The sequence below is a fragment of the Netta rufina genome (assembly GCF_964035555.1).
Source record: "Netta rufina genome assembly, chromosome: 1".
Classification (NCBI taxonomy): Eukaryota; Metazoa; Chordata; class Aves; order Anseriformes; family Anatidae; genus Netta; species Netta rufina.
The window spans coordinates 70,863,235-70,888,556 of record NC_140123.1 but is presented as its reverse complement, the minus strand read 5'-3'; the positions used below and the strand labels follow the sequence as shown (position 1 = coordinate 70,888,556).

At 39.9% G+C, this 25,322-nt stretch overlaps 1 protein-coding gene across 1 annotated transcript in view; it reads left to right on the top strand.

The window, feature by feature from the left end:
* Positions 1-6,798: 6,798 nt before the first annotated feature.
* PPP2R3B (protein phosphatase 2 regulatory subunit B''beta) overlaps positions 6,799-25,322 on the top strand; it is a gene marked incomplete at its 5' end in the record, with an annotated part of 48,538 nt that continues 30,014 nt past the window's right edge. The window contains one exon of the mRNA XM_084292796.1: positions 6,799-7,143. Coding sequence (XP_084148922.1) covers positions 6,799-7,143 — 345 coding nt within the window. The remainder of the gene's footprint in view (positions 7,144-25,322) is intronic.

Below are 25,322 nucleotides of genomic sequence, written 5' to 3'. Positions count from 1 at the left end.
TTTCCTCCTCTTAATACTGTAACTAAAAAGACTTTAATGAGAGCCAGAGAATGTGGCTCTGTCTACCCAAAATCTTTTGGAATTTTTACTTTTCCCTAATGGAAATGAAAACAAATCTTTTTTTTTTTTTTTTTTTTTTTTTTTTCCCTATAAGCTTTTACGGACATCTGAGCTGACTTTTGTAACGAAGAAGGATTAAGCAAACTCAGGAAAATGATAAATGTGGTTTGTATTAGGGTACTAATTAGCTCATAAATTTAGGAATAGTTGATCTTTTAATTTCGCTGAATGAAAATAGTGGTCAAATCACAGATCAGATCTTGGGACTGGAGTAATGCAGTGGTGAATTAAAAACCCCTGAGCGTAAGTGTCTGATCCCGTCGCATTATGAGAATTGGAAGTTTTGCTACTGGCTTTGAAGTGCACAGAGTAAATCTAACCAAAGTTGTAAAATATTGTTCAAGCAGCCAGACACTTAACAGATAATAATAAAAAAGTGTGATTTATTAGGTGTCTGCTTCTCATTGTGCTGTAATCCAGCAATTAACTACGTTGATTATTTTTAGTACATGGAGCTAATTAGCGCACTAGTAGCCAGCATAATCCTATGTTTTACTGCAGTTTTTCTTTATGTGCAGATGTATGTGCACAGATATTCAAAGACCATCCCCTAGAAATATGCATTATTTCAGAAACCCTTCTGTATGCCAAGTGATAAAATACACTTGCCGGTCGCATGACTTACATTTCTTTAGAACTGTCGGGGTAGAAAATGAGTAGAGGCATTATCTGTTTTATGCTGCTCCCCTGGTAATCTCACAAAGACTGCTCTGGTGATACGCAGGGAAATGCATATTCTACCCCAAAACAAGTTTAATTCTCAGTTTTTCAGACTGGGTCCTAGCCAGGTGGTGGAGATGCATGGGCCAGGCAGCCAGGCACGGTTCACAGTATGGTAGCAGAAAGTAGCTGGCAGACGCTGCAGGCTGCTGCCTGCAATAGCTGAGAGCCTCCTCTTCCCTCTAATGGTTGCACCAGGACAAGGCTGGAAGAGAACTGGGCTCGGTAACACTCACCATGGAGAATGAATAGGCTCCCATTCTCACACCCCATAAACATCCTCATGCACACCTTGTTAAACACCACCCAAGAGACTGCATTTCAAGCAGTTTTCCATAAACTCCAGGTGACCTGGATACAATGCTAGATAAAACCATCGGATAAAATACAGCACTAGAAATACGTGAACCTGGGATTAGAAGATCACGGGGACTTAATGAGGAACCAGCCTTCACATCTGGACTGCTGTAAACATTGCCCGAGCCAGGGGCCTTGTGGAAAAAACATCACACTGATAGTAATTCAGCAAAACGTTCAAGAAATGTTCACTGCTAGCCCCGCAGTGATATGCAGTAGAATTAATCTAAAGCCATGGTGGAAAACAACTGCTGAACCAATTTTCTACTTTGGCTTTTAATGCACCTGCTCTTACAGTGTCTGCATTTTATGCTCTCTTTCTTTTTTTCCTGCAGGAATGTAAATACTCCCACATGAAACCAACCACTCACGTAAGGAGAAAGCCAGCAATCAGGCCTTAGTCTGACTACACAGTGTGCTAAAGTGGAAATAAAACGTGTTTGCAAACACAGAATGCTGAAATGCCTGGAGCCAGGACACAAACTGATAACCTACAAAGGAATTTGTAATTATACCTCCCGTTTGCACAGAAGGAGCTGCGAATCTGCAAGCAATCAACCAGAACTGATACAACTGCAGTATTCCACCTCAAAGTGGTAGGAGGTCGACAAAATTCAAGCCTCAGGTCTCACTCTCATGTTCTTCTCAGAGCATAGCTGGCTGCAAAACATGTGCACCAAGTCAGCATTGCTGACATTTTTTCTCTGCATATGATGCTACTTCTGGAGGCCATATGATCTGTAGTTCACCATCCTAGCTCTATTTTCGGTAAGCAGCTGCAAGAAAGGATGAAGTGGCATGGTTAGCTGGTATGGGTGGGTAGTTTAAGGGATTCCCAGTTATTAACATTTTCTTAGCCTTCAGTTTAAACGAGGCTGCATAAAGCGCCCAACGTCCTCTCCATTCCAGCCCCCCTCCCCAAAATAGTACCAGGACTAACAATTTTTGAGTGACAGAATGCTGGATTTTATCTTGCAGTAAGTGGAACACAGCTTTTACTCTCCCCTCAAGTCTCTCTGACAGCATACCGTAAGCAGGTTTATGAGGAACATCACCTTGGCAGCGCATCCTCAATGAGCAATTCTGGACAAAATTTTCAATTATAGCAACTTAAAAAAAGTGACCAGCTTGTCAGAAATATTCAGCACACTTACTTCCAACTACGTTAACACATTAGGGAATCAGGACACAGTTATTTTCGTTCTTATATATGGGTTAGAACCTAACTTCAGATGCCTAAATTTGAAAATTGTGAAATGTGTCAGCAAAAGCGCTGTCAGAAGTCTGAGCGAAGTTAAATATTCTTCTTAAAGCAACATCCTAAGGAAATACTGCAGTTCTCCTCCCCATATAACACGCATTTGAAAAGCTCTAGAATAAGGACTCAGAAAGATCCTGCTGGGTGAACCTCGCTTTGATCTAGAGCATGAATTTCACCTCAACCTTACATGCCCTGTGGAACGGTGACAACTCTACATTGCATAAGGCGACATCTCGCACAGCCCTGTGCAGCCAGTTATGCTTGCTACTGCACATGCATTTACCTGACCTAACTTTAGCCGTCGAAAATGCAGTTGTGGATACCTCAGACAACAATCTGTATCCTTATTTAGTAGCGAAAAATGAGCACTTTTAAGTCACGATTCATCTGACTTATGTTAGATGTCTACCTCGGGACAAAGATAATCAAGCCTTAGAAATGCCTCTTCACTCCCACCAAACACAAAGTGAGAGCAGACAACTCTTTCTTAGCCAAATTTCTAAGTTGTACATACCCAAGGGTATGAGGGAAAAAGCCCGGTCCCTCTTGTACATGAAATGCTGACAGAGCAGGAATATTCCCAATGAACACCACTGCCTGGTGTCACCGCAAGAGTGACAAAGCAGGGCAAAGGACTTTGACGTTTAGCCATGCCTGTACATTAGCAGCACTGCTGGGATCACTTTGAGCATCAACACCGGTAAAACAAGGTCAGAAACAAGCTGTGTGCACCAGAGCCAACAAGAACTGGAAGCTAACGTGGCTCCTCAGTTTCTGCACCCCTAAGCACATCCAAAAACTACAGGGAGGTGCTGCACTACATGGACACACCAGTATGGGTGTGCTAGCCCCACTGCCCAGCGCAGCTTCACACAAGCACCCCCTTATTAATAACTGGTGTGAGTTACACCGGTACAGCACTCTCCTTATAAACAGATTCCTCTTAAACCTCTTATAAACAGATTTCTGCCTTACCTAACGAGTAGTCTGCATCTTTAACAGCACTGGCCGTGACCCCGTCACTTCAACTTTCAGGTGTCAGTAGGATATTGCATGCTCGGTGCTTTTATAGATCATAATTATTCAACCAGACTTTTAAAGGAGCTCATCCTTGAAACAGAGACACATACATTGTAACACAATAGAAAAGATTTCTGTTTTCCTTACATTGAAACCAACATAGAAAAGGCACAGCCTCTCTACTTACCATGCCAGCAAAAACAGGGAAATCATGGTCAGAAATGAGTTTCAAGTTTCAGTCCTTGGTGGAAGAACAAAGAGGTTAATTTTAGGTATTCTGCCACTTTGGGCCAACTTTTGGGGCTCATATAACTCTCCAAACACACATCCCTAATGGCAGATATGCTGTTGAAGAGACCTGATCCATCCAGAGGCATGTTCAAAATATCCCTGTCAATTGCAAGTATTTTTATGACTTGGTGATGGCGCCCAAAGCACTTTAGTTTAACAGAAGACATGTGGAATTGATTCCTCTCTCATACCAATGTTAATCATGACAAATTCTAATAAAGTCAGAATTAAATTGCTTTGAATATACACTAGCATGCACGGGAGAATACTCTGACTGTGTGTATTTCTCAGATATTTTTTCATTTCTTTTTTCTTATTTCTCCTTTTCCTCTGGGAGATCTCATTGCCAGTTTCAACAAAGGGCATCATCTCTATGCAGATGATATCCAACTCTACAACTCTGTCAACTCACTCTCTGATCCCCTTCTTGCCACCTGTCTTCAGCATGTCAATCAGCAGATGGCTACACCATCACTAAGGAATGCTTCAAAGGCATTCAAAATGTTTTAAAAGTCCTCTTTGTTCCATGTCTGTGGCTCTGCTATCAGTCTTCTTAATTCAGCCCTTCAGTTCTAGGCCAAAAATCTTACCGTGATCCACAACAGAGCTCTCATTTTCCCTTCCCCTGCTTTAAAGCTACTTCCACAGTATTTACAGATTTATCCACACTTTGACACCTGCTTCCTCTGCTTTATATTGAATGCTTTACACAAGTTTAGAATAATGCCATTTTATCCTTTTTTTTTTTTTTTGTCCAAAACAGACTTTCTAAACTTCACCAACCAGGTGAAGGAAACAAAGCACTACTTTGTTTCAGAAAGTGGAGATTCCCCCCAGAAATTTCAACACCTCACAGGTTTTCTTGAATGCAGAATTTCATTTTAAGGCTTGTGTAAATGCTTTTTGGCATCTACAACAGTAAGTCAAAGCCATTCAAAATGCTTACAACGGCAGCATTGTTTTTGCCAAATGCTAACATTCTCAGTATTATCAGAATATAATTGTTTTGATCTCTATCAGATCTCTCTCATGGCATCTAATCTTGTGCTTTACCTTATTTTTTCCTTCACTTTGTCCTTTCTCCAAGCCCCCAGAAATTAGAAAGCAAGGTCATCCCTTCACATACCCTATGTTAACCTTGTCTGCATTTTTGGTCCTTCGCTTGAAACCATTGAAATATGTAAATGGTATCCTCTCTGGTACAGCCTCAGTTCCACACTAGTATTTCAAGGATCTGTGGCATCAACTTGGCAGAAATGTTCAGATCACCTCTCATATTAAAAGAAGCAGAGTGCAGAAGTGAAGCATAGCCACATAAGGGAAATACAGGGAAACTGAAGTAGGGATCTGAAGTAAAAATATAGATGGTCCCCTGATGTACAAAACACCAAGGAAAAAGTTGCACTGCGCAAGACCATGCTATGTAACAAGCCATTGAGAAGTGTACAAGCCATTGAGAAGTTTAGGTTGGATATTAGGAGAACTTCTTTACTAAGAGGGTTGTTAGACATTGGAACAGGCTGCCCAGGGAAGTGGTGGAGTCACCACCCCTGGAGGTCTTGACGTTTAGATGTAGAGCTTAGGGATATGGTTTAGTGGAGGACTGTGTTAGGTCAGAGGTTGGACTCGGTGATCTTGAGGTCTCTTCCAACCTAGACAATTCTGTGAGCTCAGGGAGAGCGAGGGCAGCGGGGAGGCTGTGGGGACACAGTGACACGGGCGGGCATCCCCACCACACCGCACCCCGAAGCGAGACGAGGCGGGCACAAAATGGCGGCGCCTCCCCCGCCCCTCCTCGTTTCCACGGCAACCCCCCGCCGCCAGCCCGGGAGCGGGGCAGTTCTCGCGAGATGTCGGCGGGCCGGGGCGGTGGGCGCGGGGCGGGGCGGATTTGAAGGCGGCGGCGGGAGGCGCCGCGCGGGGCAGGTGGGTGCTGTGCGCGCGCGCCCCCTCCTCCGCGCCCCCTCCTCCGCGCCCCCCCCCCTTCCCGCCTTTCCCCGCGGGGCCGCGCGCGCGCTGCTGCCGTTGGGCGCTGTTTATCCCCCCCCCCCCCCCCCCCCTCCGTGCGCGCGCTCGCCAACGGCCGCAGGTGTGCCGTTGGCGGCAGGTGTGCCGTTGGGAGGGCGGGAAGGGGAAGGGGGGGGCGGCAGCCTCCGGGGGCCTCGCCCGCGGCTCTGCCTCAGCGAGGGCGGGGATGGGGGGGGGTGGAGGCGGGGCATGGCCGCGGCTCGCTGCCTGCTGACGCGGCGGTGGCGGTGCCTGGGCTCCCCGGGTGTTGGCCGTGTCAGGGCTCCCTCGGCAGCGGGGCTCGTGTATCCCCACAGCACGGGGGTTCAGTGTGCGTAAATGTGAGGGCTTAAAGCGTCAGCACCGCCATAAGCATGTGTAAGGGCGAAGGGTAAACCGTGAGGGGCTTAAATAGCGAAACCCTGCAGTTCCTACTGTGTTTTTTAATAAGAGGTACCAGATCAGCGTGCACAGCCTTCAGGATGAAAATCCAGCCTTAGGACTTAGCCCCAAACCCTCTCACTGGAAGGCTTGCTTCTTAAGTCTTCTCTGTGCTATCACCCCAGGCTCTGCATGAGCTGTTTGCTTGTAGGTAGTTATTTCCAAGTTCAACTACAATTTTTTAAGCCAGTTTGTCCCGAATGAGTATTTATTATACGTTCCTGGAGAACACTTGTAGACAGCTGTGCTTGGGTGCAGTTTCTTTTCTCCACTCTCCATCACTTACAAAGTATGCTTTTAGGAAGAGCAATTTTCTGGATTTGGCTTCTAATTAATGACTTATGCTTACAAAATGTTTCTGTGCCTTTGTAATCTCATGCTATCACGTCTCTCCCCACACCTGCTGATATCAGAGGGGAATAACTACCAGCACTTTGTTAGAACTGTAACATTAAATAAGTGTTTTGCTGTTTTTAACAGGACCCTTGGCTTCTGTGAAACTCTGAAAGTTATGTGGAATAAGTAGATAACTCAGACCTTTGTTTGGAATTTCTTCCAACAAGAAGGGAAACTTGTAGAAAATGACACCCGGGAAAGTTTTGCAACCTGTATTGAAAATGAAGGTGGATGAACTGTTTTTGTGCTGGTTTAGCCAGCCTGCGACGCAGCTGATATTAAAGGACTGCTTGAGAAGGATCAAGAATGAGGAGAAAACTGAGATCAGAAATGGAGATTCAGGAAACAGTAAAAATGAGAGGTTTGCTGCTACGAATTCTGACTCCAAGCAAAGCGTATTAGGAGATGTCAGACTACCTTTGTCTTTCAGCCCTCCTCAGCTTTCCACTACTCTTCCATTGTCAACTTCATCCAGCTCAAGGAAAGTTTCTAATGTTAAAGGAACACGTAGATCTTCAGGAACCAGAGTAGTAAGTCTGTTTCTTAGTTATTAGACCTATTTGTTGAAATTGAAGTGAATTTTGTGGTTGTGGCTTTGAGTTATACAAGCAATTAGTTCCTCCACAGGAGGTGTCTGGAAGCGAAGCAGCACCACAGAACATGAAATGTCAACGTTGGCATGTCATCAGTGCTCAGTGGGCTGAGCTTCTGAAACACTGTCTTGGCTCCTTGGAGTTCTGTTGCTTTTTATAAGTTGTACGTGCCTGACACAAACTGAGAAATGGATTGCTTTTATTTCCAATATTTTTTCTATCAATAAAATATTGCCCTGGTTCCTTAAAACAGCAGAATGGGAAGCACTGTAAGATGCTTGATCTGGTACAGCTGACTCATTTGGTATATCTACCCTAGTTTGAGCGGTAACTTCAAATAAGCAATACTGATCTGTCTTGCTGATAATGTACGTGTCCTCGTCACTCCAGTGGGTACAGCATATGTGAGGAAGGGTCAGGATAAGTGCTTCCTGCTTTCTGAAGGATTGTCCTGTGCAATAAGGATAAGGCTGGTATCTGTATTCCTGTGTTTCTGAAGTCATGAACAAACTACAAGTGGTAGAAAAGCTACAAATAACTTTTTTTTTTTTTTTTTACTTTTAGAAAGTGGTTTTCCATAATGCCTTTGTGAACAAATAATTTTAATAGCCAAAACTTGGATAGATGGGGCAGATAGCCTTGGCTAATAGGGTATCCTGCATGAAATGCATTTAATGTTTTATACTAAATATCTAATGTTTTATCAGATTATCAGACATAATAGTGTACAGAGATTTAGTTAGTTTAGTAAACAGATCACAGTTCCTGGTCATTTCTTCCTTCACTTAGTTTTGTGAGAAGTAACCAAAGTGTTGATGTTTCAAATACCATGCTTCCCATAAGAAGGCCTTCCACTGTAAATGCATTTGACCACAATTGTGAGTTCCCTGTGTTTGTTTGCACTGTTACTTTTACAAAATACTGCCTTGACTGCAAATATTCCTCTGTCTGATGATACCAGGCACTATTGTTAGTCCAGGACTCAAATTTGGCTCTGCTGAATCTGCATATTAACTAAGTAATTGTTTTGGTACTGCATGGTACACTCAGTGCTTCCGTTCTAAGAAGGTCTTGGTTTATAAAAGACAATGTCTTCTATGCAAGAATGGCATCCCTGTCCCCAGCCTGACGTATTTTTTTGTGGCTTGCAGTTCAGTTCATTCTAACTTGTGGGCCTCTTAAGAAATAGTAAAAAAAAAAAAAAAAAAAAAAAAAAAAAAAAAAAAAAAAAAACACACCACAGGATAGAAAGTGTGATGACTGATGAAACTAAGCATTGCATGTATGATCTGCCTTGTATCAAAGGAGTTGTTAACAGAGGCGTGCTGTTTCTGCTGTAGTGCTATAAATTCCAGTTACTTAATAATACTGGCAAGTAGTAAGTGGTTGTTGCTCTCAGCCAGTCTCCATACCTTCCTGCCTGACTCCGTCCACTAGCCAAACCCTCTCATGTCCCAGGCAAGCCATCTCAGGTTGGTATGGGTAGAGCAGTCACAGCTGGAGAAGATTAAGAGTGTTGGTTAATATTCTGTTATTGGTGTCTGTTGTGTGCATATACCTGTATTTTTACCCACTGGCATAACAATATGACAGTTTTGTGCTAAAACATTTAATCTGAAGTGTTACCTTTATTTTTTTTTAAATATTAATTTTCAAATCTAGTTCAACCTGGAGTACTCACTTCTTAGATTCAAGACATCACAGAGTCCAAAATTTGTCAGATTGCCTTTATAATAATAGAGCTGTATTTTATGCATAATCACTATCCAGACTACAAAGCATGACAATTGATTTACACTTTCCTTTATGTTCATACCCTCGTATTTTCTGTTCTAGTGAATTGTAGGTAGTTAGCAGATGCTCGGTCTACTCCTGCATCAGATAAGTGAGCAAAGGACGAGTTTCCATTACATGCCACTGTTACATGATGTATTCCATCACTAATTTGTTTATTCTAATTTCTCTTTGCGTATGTTGATTGCTTTAAGTAGGTACCATAAAGAAGAAATAAGAAATTCATGAAGGTGTGACAGTTGCTTAATTGGAATCACTTGTATAGTGCTGAGAAGCAAACTAGATGGGTAGGTTGGTGGTTTTTTCATCCAAAGTGTTGTATGGAGGGAAGTTTCTATGCGATAAGAAACTTACTTGTGACTTTATTCAGCTGAACTGAAGCATCATGCAAAAGGTTCGTAATCTTCGAAATGTAAATTTTATTTGGAATAAGCACCAGCTCTTAAGAAATCCCAAGAGCTGCATAATTGCACATTCTATTGTGACAGTGAGTTTTCTCACAGAAAGCAAAATATACCCCTTTTCCTTCTCATGCAGTCATAAATTACCCATTCAGTGTCAAAAGTGATGCATCTGGCTTTGTGCACTTCACCATTGTTCATAAACTGAGCCACAGTATTTTTACCTACTTCATTTGAGTTTAAGCTTGAGGTCCATGGCATTCTTATGCTTCTATAAGTGGAAAACAATGTTTTGAATAACTTTTTTTAAGAAGAAAGCTTGTACTGTAGCTCTAGTGACCGAGACTTAAACTCTAAGGAACAGTTCTAAAAAATGCTTAATAATAATAATTTGCTTAACTCTGTGTGCCCAAGAGTGACATTTGGAAAGGGCTTCTACATCCAGTCATAAAGAGCTGGAGGATGATTTTCTTTAGGACTATAGAAGTCAACATAGGCATCATCTGTATACAGTAAGAAAATCTTTAACAAAGTATTCCTGTAATGGAGTGTATATGTTGTAAATTTGTTTTAGTAGGATACTTTTTCGGTATCATTGAGCTGAATCACTGCATTTAATTATGGGTAAGGCTGCTGTACAACTTCTGCTGTCTCTGGGAATGTTCCTATTGGAACTTTTCCGAAGGACATCAGGCAGTAAAGCTGGTAACAGCAAGCTGACATCCACAGGTCATTACTAAGTAGTAAGTAACTGTGTAGGAAACGCCATTTTCATAATACAAGTTTGTTTTTAGAAAGCCAAGTATTGTAGAATGCTTTCTTGGAACACCAGTCTTGAAATGCATACAGAATTCAACCATGAAAATTCATTTGAGAGTGTGTTTTGATGTGGGTGAAAACGAAACAGTGTTTGTATAGATGCTTTTGGTTAATTTTCCCTTAGGGAAGGTTCTTTGCCTTTGCTTGTATGATGTCACTCAGGGAGGTCAGTGTCTGTCTTGTGTCTGTTGCACAAGTAACTTGTCTACAAGCACAGTAACTGCAAAGTTCTGGTGAACTTCATTATGTGAGGTAAAGTGCTTGCTAGCACTCAATATTCTTCAAGGAGATTTGTGACTTTTTTTATATGCTAAATGTATTAAAATAGCAAGAAACCAGAGGCATAGATAAACTTCTACAATTGTATTTAAAAACAGCATACTATAAAATAGTCAAGAAATTCTAGAGCTGTAACTTTGAAACTTGAGGAATTGTTGCTGTAGCTTTCTTCTAACCCTTATCACTACTGTACATGGGTTTAACAGTGTTTCTGGCACTCTAAATTATCTTAAACATATGGAGAATACACAATTGTACACTGTTCATCACACTGTCAAAAATGCCAGGCCTCAAGGCCTAAAAGATGCCGCAGGCAAAATGTTTAATCCAAACCAGCTGGTGTGCTAGGCATCTGGGGAAACAATTCACAGAATTCCCTATGGGCATTTTGGAAGGGAGGGGAGTTGCAGACAGAATGTGATATGATCTGACGAAGTTCAAAGTTATTTTCCATTTCTCTGCAGGGTCAATCTTTAATATAAAGATACTTCTTAGGTTGGTTTCTGTATATCCTTTTCTTGAAAAGCAAACTGTTCCTGCTCGTTATACTATGACAATTATTAAAACTCATTGTCTTGTATTTCTCTAATTTGTAATTTTCCCTACTGCTGTACTATATTGCAGTATAGCTTTATTCATCACTGCCATTCTTGAAGGATTTCAGTTTCCAGTTAGTCGATTCAAATGGAGTGGTACTACTAGAATCCATTTTAGTTTAAAGGGAGACTAAAATGAAACCATTTACCATTAAGACAAAGGTTTAAGCATAACAGCACTAATAATTGCTTATTGGAACAACTGAACTGATGGCTTGAGTTAAGGGATGGGTAGCAAGGCTTAGATCTGCATCCTTTAGATCAGTCTCTGTGTTCTCCAGGTGGGCTGTAATGTTTTTGGGGAACCTCCTTTTGTTAACAAGGAGAGAAACTGTTCATAAAATACTAGAAAAGTAAGAGGAATGAGCTTTCAAATCCAGAGAGGTTTTCACTTTGGTCATTATTAAACAGGATTAAACTTGGTCAGTCTTGGCATTTCAAGTGTCTTGTTTTGCATGTTGCCTGCATCAGAATTGCTACCTCGTGCACCTTAACACTCGAAGCAGTGTTAAGTACAGCCTGGGAAACACTAGCTGCATTGGGATTGCATGGCAAACTAGGTTAGACCGTACTCAGTCTTACGTAACGTGTACTTCCGAACTCCACATTGAGCAAAGCTAGTGTTAGTGGTGCTGTCTCCCATCACTAGGTTGGGAGGGTGGCAGACTTGGCTTCCAACTCAAGCCTGTGACTTAAAAGCAGACTGTAAATAACCTGGTATCAAGCTGATGTACTTTTAGGATGATAACAAGGCAATATGACAGATGTCAGCACTAACGTGTTCACAGTAAAGGTCCTTCTATGGTGCCAACAAAGGAAGGACAGCCAGAAGTTCATATAAAGGTCTGGAAGATTGTAACTATAGGTATTCCTAGAAAATCATTATTAGTTTCAACTGGGGTGAGATAATAATGGTCAACATAAACAGTACCAGTGGTATATCCTGTGTTATTCTTAAGCTTTGCTGTACTGAATAGCTTGGAACAGAAGAACCGTTATCCTGATTAGAGAACCAATTATTCATTTTATGTAAAAATGACAAACACTTATTCACTGTTACAGCCTTTTGGTAGTGTTCTTTATTATTGCTGTATATTGGACCCAGGGACATTAATATTATGCTTGGCAGTAATAGTATTTATTTTGTTTACACATTGTTCTTTGCTAGAAGAAATAGTAATGTCTTACAGTCCTCTTTCAAAGTGGCAGTTCCACATGAAAGAGGAGATATATCTATCCTATTGAGAACTCATAAATATTCCTTGTATGCTGCAACCATTTCTAAAGTTTTTGACACTTCTAGTGCTGAAAAACTGAATTTGGAACTATATGTGGCCTTCTTTAAATTTAAAATTCATGTGACTCCTGACACAGGACAAATGCAAATATTTAGTTAAAATTGATTATTCAGAGGCACTCTTTCCTGTAGGAGTAACTGTTGCTTAAAAGCAAATAAGCAAAAAAAACTTCATAGTTGCATGAGATCATTATATTCAGATATTTACAGTTACTTGTCTATTCCCAGTCTTTTGAAACATTTAAGCTAATTATAGATCTACATCAGTCATTGAAACAGTTCATTGTTTTAGCAGGTGAGCAGTCTTGGAGGAAATTAGATCTTGATATAATGAAGACAGCTTTTTTTTTTTTTCTTGCCTCAAAGATGCAAGAGGATCCACAGCTGAGAACCCATCTTGGATTTTTGAGAACCTCTCCTTCACATGCCCTACACTTAACTCTGTCAGCAAGAAATGATCTTCAGGCCAAAAGTATGTGTGGGCTTACTTCAGTACAAAACAATGTGGTTCATCCAGTGAACTAGTTTGTCTGTTGTTGGACATAGTAAATGGCTGCACAGAAATTTTCAGCAAGCAGTGCTACAGGAAGAATCTCTAAAATTCCAGTGGTAATATCATGGTTCTGTCTTTCAAAAGTAGAGGCTTTGCACACAACTGTTTTGAACTAAATGAAAATTAGGCAATTTAAGTAGCTTAATTGGAGAAGATACCAGTTAAGCTCATTTGTTGTTTTGTACGGTCCACAACAAGTGGGTACCAAATTTAATGTTTTAACTGTGTCACAATATACAAAATAACTACTTTTTGTTGTTGGGTTGAAGTATTGTGTTCTCATCTTCAAGTTAACCAGATGGTACTAGTGTACTGGTGGTTAAGATTAGTTTGTATTCTGTCAACAACAGATACAATTTGAAGTTATTTCACAGAAAGCTAACCAGTGATCAAGTGGTGTGTTCATAAGTATGTGCTGGTACTTCATGTTAGATGTGCCTCTTTCCCACAGCAATCACTATTCCATATTAATAGTAGGTAGAAACTTGAGTCACCCGTGTACCATCTCTTGACCACGGGTACTAGCAGTGATAACTGGCTCTTAGGGCTGCTGAGGTAGTGCTTAAATAACCTTTTGCATACTGTTTCTATTAGGTTCTATAGTTTCTATTTCATATGAAACAAGCCTTATGTATTTGTTCTGTGCAGATCTTACTAGAAACTTCTACGTGTTTCAGGCAACAAATAAGATGTGTTGGAAGATTACAAGGAGACTTCCACAGCATTTATAGAAATAGATGAGAAAGGAGAATGCAAAGAAAGAAGTTCTCAGTGGGTGAAGAAGGGAAACAGCAAAATTATCAATAAAATGCAGCTGTAAATATGCCCAGCATGAACAGTCTTCATCTAGGGCTTCCTAAACAAAACAAGGCTTGTAGAGCTTACGAAACTGCTTGACTTGATCTGTTTTTAAAATTCGTCAGAATCAGGAGAACAGTTTCTAAACAATTTTATTCCTATAGAAGCTAGATCTGTATTGGTAATCAGCTGATCTAGATTTGGTAAACAATTCTACTAGATATATTGGATATAGTGAACAGTCTTTATTCTTGTGGAGTATCTCATTGACTCATATATCAAGCAAATTTTGAAATTAAATAATGTTGAAGGTACTCAGTAGACTAGGTTTTTCTTACTTCAGTCTAACATTAGTATTCATAAATAGTCTTCATTTGCATCAAACACCTTTCTAAAGTTTTCAGTTAAAACTGTAGATTTGGAACAGAGATCACCTTTATCATTGCCTTATTTGCTGTTAACATACTGAAGGGCATCTCCTAAAGTATTGAACAGTGGCTTATTTATCAAGTAACAACTTAAGTGTAAGCTAGACTGCTTGAAAAATATTTGTACCTTACAGCAAGTCACTCAATGATCTCTCAAGCATATGCAGTAAGCTGTCCTGCAGCTGTCACTGACTCAAAATTATGGTCTTGTGATTTCAGGGACTAAATTACATGAGGTGTTCGCTTATGATGCCCAAATTAAAGTAGCTGTTGTACACCAATCATTTTAGTTTTGGAAATAATGAAATTCTAAGCTGTGTGTTTCTGAAGGGATTCGTTGAAAATTCAGTTCATGTAAAAGTGGTAAGTACTGAACAGTTGGTCCTATGTTTAAATAAATTGCTGGGGGGCAATCTAAGAACATGAATGACAATGTTTTATATACCAGATTACTTTGTCAACTTCTAAATTAAGGTGATACAAGGTAAATAATACCAACCTGGAAACAAGTAAATATCCAAATATCTGTGTGAGTTTGAAAAGTTGCATAATGCATAAATTAGGCTCCATTATAAAAGTACCTGTCTCCTGTAGGAAAGTCTAAGTGTCATTCGTAATCAGCTTGAACTGACACTTCATTTCAATGTGTTCTGCTACGCACAGGCATACCTTGATAAGCTCCAAATGCACAAACGGTGGCTTCCTCTGTGGATACACTTCATTAGCGTCATGGTTAATCTAAAAACAGCGTTCTATAATGGCAGGTGTAGCTTTAATTTGTATGAGCCAAAATAAATATTTTTATTGTATCTATCTGTTTAACAGCCACCTCAGTAGCATCAGTTTGGGTGCAGCTTTTTCCATGGTCTAATGAACAGGTTCATCTGAAGATCACAAATAGTAAAGAGGTTTCACCTGTAAAGACCATTCCAGCAACCTGTTTCCATCAGAACTCTGTTTATGCTATACAGAAATAAATAAAATGTGAACTGAATCTTTTCCTAAGATGGCAGACAACGTGAGAATTGTTCTGAACGGGGTACTTTACTATCCTTTAACTGCCAGGCTTCAGTTTTATAGTATCTCGTGTTGACGCTTGCTGAAGTTAGTCTGCCAGATGCAGTTAGCAATCTAAAAAGGCTTGTGCTATGTCTTTGGAGTCCAGGCAGTGTAATCATAGCAAGGTGACATGTATCTTATCTTGCTTCTAATCTGATAACAGCCCGTGGCGTGGTGTACATACATGGCATTCTTCTCATAATGCGCAGAGAATCTGATCAGCCCATCCTTCCTGAGCTATCAACATATATCTTCCATCTAATTGGTGTCTTGCTGTTCACTGTCTTACCTCCTAAAAACTTGGGATTCTCCCAGTAACTCTGGAAAGAACCTCCAGGCATTGTTTTGTCTACTCCAAGAGTACTGGAAAAATTAAATCATTAGAAAAGACATACACAATGTCTGAATGTTCCGTGGTGGAGGCACTGCATCCTTCAAGAAAAAAAAAAAAACTTGATTCCTTCTGTGGTCTGTACTTTGTAGACTGTCTCCCTTGGGTTTTGTCAGACTACTGCTGGACAAGCTGTTTGGGCTCTGGATCTTAGAGGCGACCCACTCACAGGGGAGTTAGGGATGGATAATAATGCTGTGTCATTCTGTTCATCTCACAAGTACATCATCTTGTTGGGATCTCTTCAAAGCAGTTTGAAATGGGAAGGTCTTAGTAAGAAGCAAGTTAAATAAGTATCTGAAGAACTGGGAAAACTGCATGTCTGGGATGCTATTAAATCCCTTTCCTTATCCATCAGTATAAGAACAGATAAGTTTCAACTTTGTGCATCCTTATTTCATACGACCATAGGTTTTAGTCAATGAAAATAAAAATATTTGTGAATTCAATATTGAAAAATCATTATCAATAGGTTCTCCCCACCCCTGAATGGGTCAGCTTGTCAATAAGTATTAATGTGCTTAGGTTGCTTAGGCAGGATCAAAAAGCAGAATGTTCTTTGCGGCTTTCTATTTATTCTTGGAGGTTCCCATTCTCTAAAAAGGTCATGTTTTACAGGACCCATCCTACTAAAATTTGAGATAATTAAATCTTGCTATGAAATGCATTCTCCTGAGAAGAGAATGTTTTGTTTATTGGTCATAATAATGGAAAATAACACACTGACAACTGAGGCTTTAGTCCATTCCTATAAAGAAGCTTTTTCCTTCCAAAGGCCTTTCTGAAGACTTGAAGGGTAATTTTAGATTTCTGTCCAAGTATTGTCATTCCTCATTTATTCAGACTTTGTCAGTGGAAGTTGCTGTGTACAGTGTTAAATAGAGCAGTACTGCTGATGCTAGGGAGCCTGCCTAAGCTGTGTTTTCTCTCTTTGGTCATAATACCAGTCTGACTGAAATGGACATCATCCTTTTAATCTTTCCCCTTATTTCTCACTTTGCACCTTAAGAGCTGCTGATACAGTAATGGTCCATAGGCTAACACTGGCTTGCAGGGTTAAAGATCTCCAGGTTAGTGTAAATAGTGTATCTGCCCAACCAGTGTTATGTTTGCTCAATGTCACTTGCATCTCCTGTTGTGCAGTAAGTTTTTTGTGGAAATCTAGACTTGCTGGACACTCAGTTGGACTGTGGAGCTTTGGAGTAAGGAATAGGGAACCAAGTAATGATCGATTAAATATGCCTCATTTGCATAAATTAAATATCTAGTTGCAACATCTCTCAGTATATCAAAGGCCAGATAAAGACTATCAAGAGTTATTTCTAGATTAGATAATATTAAATAATGGTGATATTCTAGTTACAATCTTTGTTGAAGATGAGGTGGGCAACTCATCCTTTTAGGGCTTTTTGTATTGTCTGCTTGTTTCTCTGGTCTAGCAAAGAACTGCTGCTTCCATTTGTCATCCTTCTGGTATATTTCTCACTTCTCATTTATTTATTTTTCTTGCCTTATAGTATTGCTGCTAAATATTGCTGCTATTTTGCTTAGCAGCTTTAGCTGATTAACTTTTTTGTATATCTTCTTGAGCTATTTGCTAATAGTGCTTTTTCTACTTAAAACATCTGAAATATATCCTTTGTACAAAGTTAGTCATGCTAACTTATATCTCTTCAATGTACTCAGAAATATGTTACCTTGCCTTAGTTATCTTCTCCTAACTGCTCTTCTCTGCCCCTCACTAGTCAGTTCCTTTTGGGAAGTTGTATGTGTTCTCTGCTGTGGAGATAAGGCAGAGTGTGTGTTCTGGGTTAAGGGGAAAGCTAATTTCTGCAGCATTGCAGGCTGAAGGATTCAATTATAATGCACATTGTAGCCATTGAGTTTACTCACGCAGCCTTAAAGTGCGTGAGGCCAAATGGGCCTTCTGTCACCGTGGTTCTCGCGTGATTGGGTTGAAGTCTGGAACACAGGTTTTGTATGGCTGAATGCAGTTTGTTACATATTGAGCTCCTTATTTTCTTGGAAGCTTCCTGTAATGTTTGGATGCTTTTTTTTTTTTTTTTTTGTATGATTTAAGGCCAGTTTCTGATAATCTCCTAAGACTTTAGAAGATTAGTCAGTATATGCTTTTCACTGAGAAGAAAATATAGAAAAAACTGCATTTTGTAGACAAGTGTTTCAGTTTTTCTGAGTTATGCTTCAGGTTTCTATTTCTTCTCTATTCCCCAAAACAGAGTAAGTAAGATTTGTCCAACCTGAATACTTCTGTGTTGCAGCCGCATAAGTATTACACTACATGTTCAGACCACTGCTAAAGTGGTGAACTCTTTAACCACAGTCCTTTGAGTCAGATCCATTCATAGTGTGTATCTTTAGCTTTGGAAGGAAGCTCTGAGCATGCATCTTCCCTTCTGTTTATCTAGCTAATAATAAGCTGCCAGGATACTTGAACAGCTTCGTGGCTGGCATCCAGCCCTTCACCCAGGAAAGGATTTTGCCTTAGCTTTCACTGGAGAGAATGCAGAGTTAGGGTGAATGTAACACTACACCTGAACATTCCTGGTTCAATCTAGATGGAAGCTGACTTTCCCTTTCTCCTGTGACTAATTCATGACTGAAAAAGGGAAAACTGATCTTAAGGGGCTCTTGACCACATGTCTTCAGTAATGCTTATACCTGCTTAAATGTGGCAGTACAGAACCTTTTAGTGTTCAGATGGTGTAAAGGAAGTGAGAGCTGCCACTGTATTTACCTCTCAGCGCATTGCAATTAAATGTTTACTTGCATGTAGATTCTTCACATATTGCAGCCTGTCTGCTTTCAGAAACTATACTGCATGCAGGTACATAACTACTAGGTTTGAAACCAGGCTAGTGACAGTAGGGCTAGAACAACATTAAGCTAGCAGTGGGATTGATGTACCATCTACTGGGCTGTGAAGTGGTATTAAACCAATGAAACAGAACATCCAAAATATTGAATGCAATATATTAGTAACTGGTGACAGACTCAGAGCTTCATTTGAAAAATGGAGTGAAATTCACAGCTCTTCAAAGTGCAGTTCAGAACAACAATTTCTTACTGAGGTTCCTTCAGCAGGTTCAGGTGAACAGGAGCTCCAGTCCTTCAGCCTCACTCTCCTTGTGGCAGCCAGTCATCTTAATGACATACTGTGGCCACCTCGACCAAGACCGTGATTGTACTAGTGAACTGGAGTGCATTACCTTGTGAGAAGGGATGAAAACAGAGCAATTTATGTAAGCAGATACCTTTCCTTACATATTTTCCTTCTCTGAAGGAAGGCCTTTTTTCCCTAACCTGAAATGCAATCTGCCTTGCCTGTGTGCAATACAACCTTCCTGACCTTCCCCAAACATCTTAGTCTGGAATTGGCATCTGCTGCCCAAGTAGGATTCTTCTACTCTAACACCTCAGTCCTTCGTCTCAAGTTCCAGGCGTGCTGCTGTTGTGCGCTGCATTCCCTGCTCCCCTCTGGCTTCCTTGTGGCCCAGGGTTACCACAGGTTGGTTGATTTGGTCTTCCTAAAAGGCAGCAAGTGACTGCCAGCTTTGTTCTGTGCAGGTTGACAGCCTCATCATGCCAACCATGTCTGACTCTTGCCTAGTCAACTCCTTACTTGCTCTACTTCTGAGATAAATAAATGTCTTCATAAGTTGCAATAACAAAGGAGGTGGGGAAAAACTAGATACTGACTTAAAACCAAGAGAACAGGCTTTCTGTCATCACTTACTTCCTAACAACATGTGTTAAAGTAAAAAGGATTTAATTAAGGCAAATCATGTTTCACTGGTACCTTTTCATAAATTCCCTTTTTCGAAATCTCGCAAGCTGTGTGTTGTGGAGTTTTTAATATATTGATATGACAGAATGGCTATGAGTAGACGGACGAGGCTAAAGATTATAGATAAACACGGTGGAGCTAAAATAATGCAGTCAAATAAGAAAACTTGAGCTTCATGGTGAAATAGTTGTTTCAGTGTTTCTTGGCTGCATACATTTTTATCTAATCAAGAAGGTTATTTAGAGCATGAGGGATGAAAACAAGAAGACTGGCCACATCTTCCTATTTATGCTATTAGTAACTACACCCGTGCATGACAGTTTAGAGGCATTAATCAGGCAACATAAAATATGCAACGTAAAATATCTTAAAGAATTTGGGGGGCTAAGAGTGTTATATTGCAAAAACTTCACCTGTTATCTTTTAATGTACATAAAAATGTAGAAGAGGAAGGACACAATGTTACTACCTTCCACAAAAGATTACCAAAAAAGATTATCAAATGTCTGTTTCTGGGAAGGAGATTGCTGTGGACCAAAAAGTACCCTTATTCCCCACAAAATGTATGTAAGATTCAGTAAACTTAAAATAGAGTAGAATGGTAGCTAACTCTAACTTTAGTGCTACTGAAATGGGATAGGCATGCAATCTAATACACGGATATTAAGTTCTATAAAAACTACTATTTAAGCAAGAAAAATGTATCCTGTCAATTTTGGGGGGATTTTGTTAAATCATTGATATTCCTGATGTATTTCTATGTGAAACTAGGTGAGCCACTCCATGGAAGTTTGCAGCTTTTTCTGTTGTCTTCATTTTTCCAATGTGATAGGATTCCTGCTAAAGGACTGGAGAGCTTAAAAGGAGTTTAATTGCTGCTCAGTAAGCCTTATCCTTTGGTGAGGTACTTAATTGAAGCTAGACAGTGAGTGTTTTGTGACAGAAGGAAAAGCTGAGGGGGGATGGGAGGAGGAGGAAGCTACGAAATGACCACGGCTGGCCTCTTCACATTCCTCTAGGGCTTGCTTTTTTAAAATTGGAAGCTGCTTTTATAGATGCTCCTCCAAACAGGTTTGTTTTTTTCCATACTATCCCATTTAGACTTTGGAATGCCTGTACGAAAGGGCAGGCCCCCAAAGTGACTTTCCAATCTGTTTTTGTGATTCCAGCCAAGTTCCCTTTAATGTATGGAGCAGACGAAGTTGAGCTGAGTCTCTTATAATATCACAGAACTCAGGCGCAGCTGCTGCTGCTTTAAGTGGCACTGTGTGATAATACAACAGCTCTGCTATTTACTGGGACTCAAGTGCCTGGACTGGCACAGAGACATTATATGAAATCCGAAAGCATGAGGATAAAGGAAATTTCTTTGCGGCAAGACCCTGATCTAAGAAAGGAGTTGGCATTGCTAGCTCGAGGATGTGATTTTGTTTTACCTTCTAGATTCAAGAAGAGACTGAAAGCTTTTCAGCAGGTCCAGGTTTGTCTTTCAGTTCTTATACAATTAAGTTATTGTATTCAGCTGTATGTTTACAACCGTGCAAATTTCAGGAAATACATGGCAGTTATTCCTCAACTAGCAGTATTTCACTAGGTTTCATGTATGTTTTCTGTATTTTAGAAGGTTGCACAGGTGCTTCTCTGCAAACAAAAAGACAGGAGAGCTTACCGAGTCATGTAGTATAGATGAAGTATGTTTGCACAGAGACATATGCAGTAGAAAGTTGGTGTGCCTATTGCCATTTGACTTTTTGGACAGTTTTCCTTAATCTGCATAGTCACAATCTGTGTATTTCCCCTGGGGGATTAATTTACATTTTACTAAAATCTACTGAAGTAGGATGTAACTTTAACTCAGAATATGTCAAAGTGCTTTTACTTGTCCATGATGATTCTGAATGCCTTTGCGTTGTTGTTCTTTTAGGCTTTTATTTGGATGAGATCAGTTGTTGCTACGTAGTTCATACATGTGCCTCTGCTGTTTTGCAACAGTGAGTTAAATCCACCATTTTAAAGTGAGCTCCTCATTGAGAATAGAAGCGTTTGAAATGCGTGGTTCATAGGAAAACTACTTATAAATGTTTCAAAGAGATTCTTTTGTGAGGGCAAAATCTTAAAACTGTTTTATTGGAGAAAGTCAGTATTTCCTCAACCAGCACCAAACTTTAAGTGTTTTGGTGGTATGTGAAAACATTCACTTTGTCCTTACCTCACCCTCACTTCTAACTCATGTACTAAAGGTGTATCAGTGACAGTATGTTTGACATTTTTTTACTTGTTTTTAATTAAGGAAAGTTTGGTAGTTGAACAAAAATTACATTATCTTAAGATTTCTTTTACTTTTCAAATCATTATAAATATAGCCAACCACTTAATTTTGTGTTCAGAGCACTAGTGTCCCTTCTGGGTGACCTTCAAGAGAGGGCAATGGAGCTGGAGCCCTGTGACCCTAAAAAAGTGTTAGCCATGTACCTGTTATATTTTTACTTCAAATTTATTTCAGCTGAGCTATATAAACAATGTTTGTGTCTTTGTGGAAAGACTAATTCAAATGCTGACCTATCAGGTTTATGCTGTTCAGAATAAACTTGTGAATGAAAGGATTTTTGAATTTTTTAATTCAAAAACTAGAAACAGCCAAAAAGGAAAATGTTATCTTTAATTACCCTGAAGTAGCAGTTAATATTTCTGAAACTCAGAGTATGAGGCGAGCTTAGTCTGGTCATGGCATCCCGCTGTAAACAAACACTATTATTACCTTGTGTGGTGCCCGTTAACTTGATCTGCCTTTCATCGAGTGATAGCTGGATCGCTTGCACTTGTACGAGGTTTTTTTGTGTTGAGCTAGAAAAGGTCTCAATATAGTATGGCAATGCGTATCTAAAAGCAACTAAATACTTTGGAAAATAGTTTGTCTAATGTATTTTTTCAGTTTTGATATTCTGCTGCCTGTTACCTTACAATGCAGAAAACGAACAATCAATTTTCACTTTCAACCAGATTTTCCCTTGGATAAATGGCAATTGTAGAATAACATGTTAAACCACTTAATTGTATTACAGACAAAACTGGGCAGAACAAACTCAATAGGAATATAAAACTAAAATCTGATGTCTTTGCTCAATCTGATATAAAGTATTTTATCTGGGGTTCCTTTATAAATGCTATTTTATTTCTACTATTTCTATGTGATTTTTAGAAGACCTTTATGAAAGTACCTTAAATATGCAAGTGTCAGTAACTATTGATATAGAAGAAGATGAATATTCTTTACCTTCATGCTAATGGTAATTTCAAGTTGTGCCTCATGGGCCAGGTGCATTTCAAAGAATATCTGTTTATATTTTACAACATAATCTCTGAAGAAATTTCATGTTGAAATGAAAGACTGCTTAAAGCTTTTGTAGAATAACTTGAAAACCTTTTCTCAGTTGCTGAGCTTCATTGCCATTGGAATTTACAGTCTTCTATACCACTGCAATATTTACTTTCAGACAGAACAGTTCTTGAAATTGATGTAAAATCAGAATGCTAAAATCAAGTGTAACTGAAGGCTGACCTGTTTTTCCATGCCTGTACTATACTTCTATAAGCGTTCATATCCGTGAAGTTTCTGTAAGATGTTAAACAAAAGTCAGATTCTTTTGAAGAAATGCAGTGCTGTAGGAGTTACTCTCCTGAAGTGAAACAACTAATGGTCATGGGTGGTGATGGCTCAACATCTGCTCTGACGTGGTTTGGAGTGACTGGGTCTTGCACAGTTTCTAAGAATTCTGAGGTGGTGTTTTTTGCATAGTGCCATGTGCATTTTCCATAGATAATCACCTGTCCTTTGGAATTGGCATTCAGTGGAGTGTAGCAAATCAAGCTGTACGGAAAAATCTTTCAATGGACGATCAGTAGTGAGGTGGGTAGGTTTGGTAAGTGGTGGAACAGGCTGCTTCTCCGCGGTTGCATTTATTGATAGAACTGAGCAAAATAGCTATTTCTGGAAAGACTTTATCAAAAATAAGATTAAAACAATACACAACTGTTGAAATGTTCTCTGTTATGGGGAACTGAATTTGGAACTGAACTTGAGTACATAATTTTGCACAGACCAAAGAATATTAATTAATCTCCTTGCATTAGTTGTAGGAAAGACCATTTTTAGGCAATTTTGTGTCTACAGAATATAGTGAGCTGGAAATGCAACACTTGAAGAGACACTGTATCCATCTTGCTCATCAGTTCTCTGAAACTTTTGAGGGAGAGGGAACTTATCACCATGTCAAATGGACTGCCAACAGCTGGTGACATCCCTACCTGTCAGAGCTGGAATGTAAGCAGCATCATTACCTAGGCTATTTGAGGAAAATATATCTGAAGTTGGAAACAAAATGGTAACAGAATAAAATAAATCTGTGTGCAGTGACATCCTTACACCCATGTAGCTTAGTGTTAGCAGAAAAACACCTATTTCCCTAGTTTAGCTTAGTCTCACACTGCTCACGTAAATTGGTTGAGTTCTAACACAAACTAGACTTCACTGAAGTCAAATTTGCACTGAATATGATTTAAAAATAAAGAAAAATTGCCCTAAATCTCAAACTCATCCCCTGAATTTCAGTGCCAGATCTATGTGCTGGTGTATTTTCTGATACTTGAACTGCATCGTACGTCTGTCTGCTGTTACTGCTTGGCGGTCCCTGTAGCTGTATGCGTCACACCTCAGTGTGGAAATGGCAAGCTACTGGTTCCATGACCACCTGTTAATGATACTAAATGCTGCTGCTTTCGCATGCTATTTATGTCAGCTGTATGTGAAATATTTCTTCAACTTCTCCACTGGGCCTCCCAAGATTAGCTTTCCTTCTGAGTGAAGTTAGGCGTGCGTTAGTGCCTCTTGATTGCTTTTGCACTCCTCTGTTACCAAAATGTTTTATAAACTCTAGTGACGCATTCAAGATGACAATGAACACCTGCAGCCTGTAGGTGTTAATGTGCACTGGGCTGATGTATGCTTCTGCTGTAGTGTACTGGTTCTTCCAGTGATGGAGTTAACATTGCCGTTTCTGAGGGAAAGTGGATTTTGAAAAGCTTAATTGAGGCAGTTGGTTTTACATCGGTAGTCAAGACGTAAGTTGTGTAGTAATTGGAGGTCTTCAGCAGGCCAGCTTTCCTAACAGGGTCAATTTTCTAATTTTATTTTGTTTGGAGATGAATTAATACCACAGAGGGAGACATGATATCTGCTTTTACACAACGTTATTCCCTTTTTAGGGGGGGAAATAAATTTGCAGGGTGGGGTGGAATGGAAGTGTCATTCTGAGTGTAGCTTATAGCTATGCTTGATGTTAGTTTGATGTAATGCCAACATTTAAGACAGAATGAGAGTATCTAAGCTGCCCACCGAGACTGGCTTGTTAAGGTGAGAGATTCCCCTAGACAGTCTGTCACTAATGGATTGCCAGGTCCTCAGCTCTAGCCATGCAGAGGAAGCCAGAAGCAAATAGTCAGTTTTCTGCCACTTGGGTGATGGGAGACTCCCTGTGCAAGCTTAAAATGTATTGGCTGCACTGTGACAGCAGCTTCTTCACCTGCTGGTGGCTGGTCATAAATTCATGCAAGTGTGTGCTGTTTCTGTAGCAAAGCCAATATGGTGCACGTTTGTTACAGCTCACTTGCACACATGATTTAAGAGTCTACACGTCAGTACCCTCTGCAGATAAGTCCTGACCAAACAATTCAGGTACCGGAGACTTCTGATTTACTCTTTTTCTTGCCTTTGGAATAAAAGGTTCACATGCCTTTTCTCTATTTTAACATACTTCTCTTACCTTTATAATCATTTACACTACCTAATACAGCAGGTGTGCTCTGACTGTCAACAATAGTACTTTGTATCCTAGAAAGC